We start from the raw sequence: 8038 nt of genomic DNA, 5'->3' as shown, positions 1-8038 counted from the left end.
TACCCCACGTTGTAGGAAAAACCCGTTCACACACACACACACACACACACACACTCCTGCACCACTGTGGGTGATTCATTTCAATTACATCCCCGGCGCTCCGTCTGCTTCCCAGAGTCCGAGCTAACTATGGTAATGGGGATGAATAGCTGAGGGGGCTCCCTCATTGACTTCCTCTGGTCTCATTAATGGAACAAGCCAAAACACACTACAACTCCCAGTCAGACTGCAGGCACTTGGACTGCAGTGGATACTGGAGTGTGTGTGAAAACACATGTTTGTGTGTCTATATTTGGCCTGTACTTAGTACTCCTTTAAGCACAAAACCCAACAACACTCAGTCACATTTGACTAAACAACCTTCATTATTGGGTTATTTAAAAAGCTAAAATTGCCTATTTATTTTCAGCTGTTGTTCTCTGTTGAAATACCAAAAATCTGCACTAATTAACACATTAGCTTGTGATCAAACAGAGGGCCTATTTTTTGTCTCTAAAACACAAGGTGCTTGATGGTGTGAAAGCTGCTCGTAATGAACCTCACAGGCTCTAAGAAACATTAATTTCTCGGGTTGCTACGCGACCAAAACACTCCATGATGCCTTGTCAGAGATTTAATAAGCACCGTTTATACATTCTGAAGGCCTGAGTAAATGAGGAGTCACTACATGGTTACAATACAAATGGTTGACACAAAGTTTTTAAAGAAGATAATAGGCAGAATGTTTTTACATCGTATCCTCAAGAGTGTTTGTACAAGAATAACTGAATGCACCTAAAAATAATAATAATAATAGTGCAGTCTAAAATTTGATGTGGTAGTAGCTGAGTCTTCCTCAACRCATACTGTATTCTGAGCACTAGTAGATTTCTGAAGAACTTGATTTACTGCATGGGATAGCATATAAAAACATCCCTTCTTCTCAGAAGATACTCTTAATCTAAAACAGGCATGAAAGGTGGTGGCTGATATGCATTTCTTTGAGAAACACTAGGCTTTTGGCTTCACACTCAAAGTTTCTGTTGCCTGTTAAGTGGATGCAACATAATGTTATTTTCAGTCTGCAGATTATCACCACCATAGACCACTGACAGGGAGCAAAGTGAGCTGAGCCAAGTGTCTTCTGAAGCTAATGAGCACGAGTGCTGACAGTGGGGAGGTGTTGGGCGTGGTTGTCGGTCTGGGTACGTTTGTGAATTGAAGCTCCTTCTTCAAACTCGTGTCTGTAAGATCTGTGCTGATAGAGCACATTTTGTGAGTGAGCATTAGGACAAATAAAGGAGCCCTACACAGCCACCCTGACTCTTCTGTGTGGTTGACATTTGCTGCATGGCTTTGTGTGAGTGTGCTGCGATGGGAAATCAATGACGCCAAAAAGAATCAGTGAATCTCTGGAGGCCGCAGCCTTCTGGCTGGAACAAGAACATCTCCTCCATGAATTCTTGTCTTACCTTTACACTTGTAGCCTTGCTTGTAAAATCCCCAAATCTGCAAATAAGATAAAAAAAGGGTGAGAGGGTGTTAATTGGAACAGTTTTCTATTTATTTGATGAGAAATAGAAGAGTGTTAAAGATCATTTGGATGACACAGCAATCGTTGAACGCTGAAGTTGTTTTACTTTTTTCAAAAGTAGTTTTTTTTGATGGGAGTAACAAAGTACAACATAACCAGTAAAAGAAGCACAACTGACAGGAAAACCACCAAGAAACCAGATACTAAGGCCACTTTCACACTGGATTATGACCTACACAACCTTTTAAAGAAGAACTTGACAAATACAATTTGTACGAATTTCCACATCCTTAAAACAGCACCCTGACCATAGTCTGTTCTCCTGCTCATGGTGTGACTGTCTCAGGCTGCATCAGACTGCCACTATGAACTAGTACTTGGGTATCAAGGGCAATTATCCTGCCTAACTTGAATAAATTGGTGATTAACAAGCTTGTGCAGAACTTGAAGTGGGAATTCAATCACTGAATCAGACATATTACAGCAGAGAAAATGGTCAAACCTAAAGGATAGCAAGCCTCAAGGACCAGGATTGAACACCACCGTAATAGAAGATCCTGCCCACCCTGTTTTGGCACTACCGCCATTTTTATTATATCTGGGATATGGTTGTTTTCATGACTTTGCAAATTAAACCAGTCCTGCTTTAAATTCTCAATGACCAAGCCACCCTGGTGCACACAGACCTCAACCGCCAATGAAGCCACCACACCCAGCTATGATCACTGGTGAGCTCAGCTTTACTGTCAGAATACAAGCACCCTGCTGCTGATCCAATGGACCAGTAAAAATAAGCAAATATTAAGACGTAAAGCTCCCTAGTTAATGCACCACAACCCTTTACTTCATTGGAGGGTTTTTCAGCTTCAAGACCTGGCAGGAGTTCAATTTAATTCACCTCCAAGTCTCAACCAAGTAGAGATTTTTTAGACAAAAAAATAAAACAAAATAAAATAAATAAAAATAAAATAAATAAACCAGGAAACTATCATAAATAATAAAGCAACTTGGAAGCTAAGCAGGTTCACACCTGGCTMCTACTTGGATGGGTGACTGCTTGGTAATACCAGGTGCCATAAAACCAATGCAGGAGTTGTGTCAACTTTGGAACATTAGCAATAGAAAACATTTGACCAAAATAGGTCGCCTTCTATGAAAGATGACAAGAAGATGTGCTGACACTTCACCCTCCATATTGCTCTAAGTAAATGGCAAAATAAGTGCATGCCATTGAAAGCATGAATTTAACTTCACCAGTCCTTTCTTTAGATTTGTCTCAAAGTAAAAGGTTTTGAATGTTTTTTGTAGGTAAAATTAATCACTGCAATTAAAAAACTGTCTCTTTTTTGTCACATTTACGGTGGATGGCACCAACTCTGTTACATTGCAGAAAGAAAGCTTCACTGGTGTGAAATATACAGTAAATCTATCCATCTATGTTTGATTACTCTGGCTTTCTCAAGGACCAGTATGTGTGAGGCAAATAAATGAATTTTTGAATTGAAATTTAATTAGAGAACTGAAAGTGAAAGTAGTCAAATTGAATTTTTAATAAAACAAAATACAGTTTCAAAACAAATACATTTGGATTCAAAACATTTTCAGTTTCAATTTAGTGAATTTCATTTTTCAAACCAGTGCATTTGATTTCACATTATGCAAATACAGATTCATTCTGAGCAATTCAAATTCAGTTTCTGTTGGTACAATGTTCTTCCCAAGTATTAGAGCTGCTCAATATATCGTATAGCATTGCAAGCTTTGCAATGTTATCTAGGGATAAGTCATTGCACTAAACAGTCGAGAGTTACTGCCAGCGAATGTGGGCGGCTTCATTTTAGCTAAAAATTTTCATTCTGTCATGAAACTTCAGAGACAATAATTGTTTTGATTTTTGGAGAAGTTCTCAAGCTATGGAGGAAGACAACAAGGATATTGACGAAAATGATAAAGATGAGCAAATTTGCAAAGAACTGGCGGAAAATAAGTAAAATACGGTTAAATTAAAGCATAACGAAAACAGGCACTAAGATAGACACAGAGGCAACATGTTTATTGCCAGTAGCAATGAACAAAACTGTGGTGAAACATAATTCATGTTTGTACATGAGCAAAGGAAACGTACTCAGGCCCCACCCCAACAAAGATAAAAAAAAGATAACAAGAGAACCGTCAAATACAAAAAGCATACTTGTAACATGAACAAAAAAGAAGTAGGGATGGCAGACACAACTTCAAGTGTTCAAGTCATCTGTTGAAAACTCCTGTATTTTTTTCATATCAGCATATAAATTGCAGGGTTTGATAAATTGCAATGTCAGTTCTTTTAACCGTGCAGTCCTAAAGAGTATTGAATAAGATTAAAATTACACTCGCACACTCCAGTCAGATGCAGTGYCCCTCTGCAGAAGTCTTTCAGAGATCTACATCCAGCTAATAAGTCCTGGCAYGAGTTTTTGAGACGATGCTGAGGCTCCACCTGAATGCAATGCTTTTGCTTTGATATAGTCTGCCTTTTACCAGTGAAGAACTGCTCAAGGAAACATTAACAAAGCAATTGCTCAAGCTTGATCAAGTGAATAAAAATACTGGTAAAAAAAATGAGGTGAGGAGAGTTAGAAGGTGAAAACAACTCAAAATAAGGGATGTGTGAACAACTCTGGTGTCGTGATTGTCATAAGTTTGGAGTTTTTAAAATAAAACAAAATGTGAGTTTTTGTCTCTTTTTTCATTAAGGCTGTGACCTTTTGCCCTGTCAGTTTTTGTCTTTGTTCATACACCCCACCAAACACCACCCTAAGACCTTGTGAAGACCATCAACCATTCTGGCAAATCAAGGTTGTGAATAAACAGAAAAAATAAAAATATAAAAATCAAAAGCCTTGATTAAAGTGAAGGAAAACAAACTACAGAATGTAAAGTGAATAACAAAATCGAGGAGCCATAAAGATGAGACCAAAGAGTTTCTAACAATGGTAAGAGGTGAGTGGATGCAGGTGAATGTTGAATATCGATTAACAGATGGGAGGCAGTGACAAAGTGCAGGTTCAACACAATCTGCTGGCTTCTTTCCTAAGATAAATAACTTTTACTAATTGACATTTKAAGATGTAAGAGAASAKTTTTGTACAGTGATCTGAGACGATGTTTGTTGTGAATTGGTGCTRTATAAAAGCTGAACTGAATTTAATTAACAGGCAACGGCATGATAATCTCAAAACGGCTAACCGAGGACACCTAGTGACAAAGTTAGGGGAAAAAATGAACACAAGAAATGAAGCAGAAGATCAGAACAGTTCCTGCCTAAGATGTTCAAATACTGAGCCAACAGCCTTTAACTGGTGGTAAAACCATCTGAGAGTGAAGGATCCATGCTACGATTAAATATAAAAGTGAATGGCTTCTCTAACTTGATAATTTAAATGTTGAATAACATTTTGTGTTGGTTTTATTTAWAAATCCTGCTTTTAATTCAAAACTAACGTTACACTAGTGGTGCTTTGATTATAACTGTATTCTACTAAATGTAAAGCATTTTATCACCAAATCAAGTGAGTCTAAGCCTTATCACCTGTATTTTCTGTTCTTACGTTTATCACTCAACACCAAAGGCAGAATTGTGAAATTTTTTTCACTAAGGATGCAACGGTACAGAAAATTCATGATTTAGTTCAGTTCGATAACTTAGTGTCACGGTTTSATATATTTTCGACACAAAAAGATAAATGCCCATGCCCTTCTTAACTTGTAATTTATTGAAATTAATTACAAACATTTGTTTAACCTGAAAAGTCCAGTTTTTAAATTAAATGTTGCTAAAACAGCAAGTTTCTCAATAGATCTGCGTTCGACAACACAGCCTAGGTAGAGTAGTCGAACACAGATCCACTGAGCCTTCAACACAGAGCATCTTCAGAAGACAAGTAGATAAAATAAACATCAACATATCAATTAATTTAATTTATTATTTATTAATCAATTAATGTCAATCAACATATTGACATTAATTGTTGGAGTCAACCCTCTTCATCTGTTAGCAAAATATTTTTTATGAACCATTAGAAACATTTTAATTAATATTTCAGAAAGTAATCATTGGATATTAATTTATAACTGGTTTGGTTTCGCAATCAACCCAATTCAAGATGGTTACCACAACAAATCGACTTTAGCAAACACAAAAATGGCTTGAATTCTTTTTATTTTATAAATAAAAGCCCCTGCTCTTCCCTCAATCTGATCTCCAGCACTGATATCAAGCTACAGTGGAACAAAAAAGATACGAGGTGACACGGAGGACAAAAAAAAAGAGGCAGAAAAAAGATTGGTGGGGCGGAGTGGTGTGGGGGGAGATCAAGAGGGGGTGCAGGGAGCTCACGAGCAGTGGGGAATGGGGGGTGGGACAACAACATGAAAGAGCTGAGCTGGAGATCACACACTGCACTGGCACATCTGAGGAGGCACCAAATATCCTGACCTCTCCACACTCACAGGCTGTGCAACAAAGAGAAGTGGGCTGTGAGCAGAACATCATCACAGCTCTGCCTACACACACTGACCTTTACTCTTTCTGAAGACGCTGAAACACAATGAAGCACAAACAGGAACTGGAATCTCACCAGCGTKTTACTTTCCTCTGATAGTTTAATGCACGCTGCTAGCACAGCACTACTAACAGCTGAAGTCACACACATTCACTGTTGTATGCACACTCTCTGCAATAGTTGTTTTTATAATCACATTTTTTTACAGAACTAGTTTTTGAATTAGCATGTTGAATKTTAGTGAATATACTGAGGATGGGTTGGCCAGCAGCATTGCAGTGTATTTAATATACATTAGATGCTATACATATTAGAATTGGCACAGTGGCTAAGTCCCAACTTCACTGTGGGAATATCAGGGGTTTGAATCCTGGAGCCGACCTCCGAGCAACCTAACCTACACTATGAGTGGGAGACTAAATAATGAGGCCATGCCCAGATTGACACGAGCCATATCGGATGTTGGGGAACCAGGACATTTTGATGAGAAACGGGATACTTGAACAAGACATACATGCAGAGAACTTAACACTACTAGACTGCCACTCTATGGGCTTGAGGCTATATGAGAAGGCTGTGGGAATTACGGAAACCTCGATACCCATTATCCACACTGACCCAGAAACAACTTCAGACACAATAGCTGTGTTTCCATCAATGTTTTTATGCGCATTTTGAAGTATTGCATCAGAAAAGGTAGGCGGAAACGGTGAAATTTGCAAAAAATTCCTCTATTTCGCAAAAAGGTTTTTACACTCTCTTGAGGTGGTTTTTGGATTTTCCGAAAAAGAGTTAAYGCACAAAAAGGGAGATGGAAACACATTTGCCAAATAAGTTCAGACGTAGTGAACGTTTGCCTCAGTCTTTTCCCGCTGTCCAATAATTGTAGCGGCTGCAGWTGGACCCTGTTCCCACTGTCGGCGTCTTCCCAGATATTCCCGTAACATGAAGAGAATTCAGAATTGCATTTCTTTTTCTACGTCTCCAGACAGCAAGTAACATCACCAAGACTAGCTGAWATGACCGAATAATTACAACTTTCCTGATAGAAACATGTTCCTGATAACTTCTCTCTTTTTTTCTGAGATGTGTATCCCTGCGAGTTTGCGACTTTACTTCCTGTTTACTACATACATGCGTAACGTCAGCATCTGATGTAATTACACTTTGTGTAGACTAGTTGATTCGCTCCAAGCCAGTTGATGGAAACACATCTGATGTGGTTACAACATTTTAAAAGTGCATTAAAATTGGATGGAAACATGGCTAATGTTTCAACATTTGAGTGAGAAATCCGCTATCACACTTACAGATTGATGAGGTACAACAAAGATGCTACAGCAAGTGGTAGCCAGAATGACAGGCCAGGGGGTATATACCATCATCCCCACCATCAGAATACATGTATCAAAGGTGCGGCAATAAGCTGGTACACACAACAGCCACAGTGATCCTTGACTTGCTAGGCTATAAGACTAATCATTAAGGAGCATTTCCCACCATGGAGAAGGAGGCTTGAAGCTAAAATCAAGGYAACACAGGGAAAAATCAGTTARCTGTGTAATAAATAAAGATTCACCATGGAAATACCACAACATGTCCACACCTGAGGCTCTACAGACTGCCAAACAATGCCTCAAAGCTCTACCTACTTGCCTAAAGAGATACACACACCAAAGCCAAAAGCCAGAACAGGACTTCAGTTTTGTTATTGTTGTCATATACAGGTTAACTGACAAATGCAGCAATACAGGAGTTAGGGTATTACWTTCTGATGTACATAGGTCTACTTTATTTTATTTTATTTGCACTTGATATTACTTTAATGTAATTACAGTAATGGTTAGTTGTAGGGAAAATGTCTGAGTTAGGCATAAATACAGTTACAAAACTGAATGGAAGTCAAAACAAAGTCCTCAGTTTGATACAAGTACAAGGACGTGTGTGTGTGTGTGTGTGTGTGTGTGTGTGTGTGTGTGTG

The 8038-nt window shown here is 38.5% G+C and overlaps 1 protein-coding gene across 1 annotated transcript in view; it reads right to left on the bottom strand.

Annotated features, from left to right (window-relative positions):
* The window catches only part of LOC106528460 (RAS guanyl-releasing protein 2), a gene marked incomplete in the record, with an annotated part of 111860 nt that overhangs the window by 6744 nt on the left and 97078 nt on the right, over positions 1–8038 (bottom strand). Inside the window, 1 exon segment of the mRNA XM_014023629.1 lies at positions 1452–1488. Coding sequence (XP_013879083.1) covers positions 1452–1488 — 37 coding nt within the window.

This window comes from Austrofundulus limnaeus, unplaced genomic scaffold (assembly GCF_001266775.1).
Source record: "Austrofundulus limnaeus strain Quisiro unplaced genomic scaffold, Austrofundulus_limnaeus-1.0 Scaffold382, whole genome shotgun sequence".
Taxonomy (NCBI): Eukaryota; Metazoa; Chordata; class Actinopteri; order Cyprinodontiformes; family Rivulidae; genus Austrofundulus; species Austrofundulus limnaeus.
The sequence above is the reverse complement of the archived record's forward strand: the minus strand, read 5'-3'. Positions and strand labels throughout refer to the sequence as shown.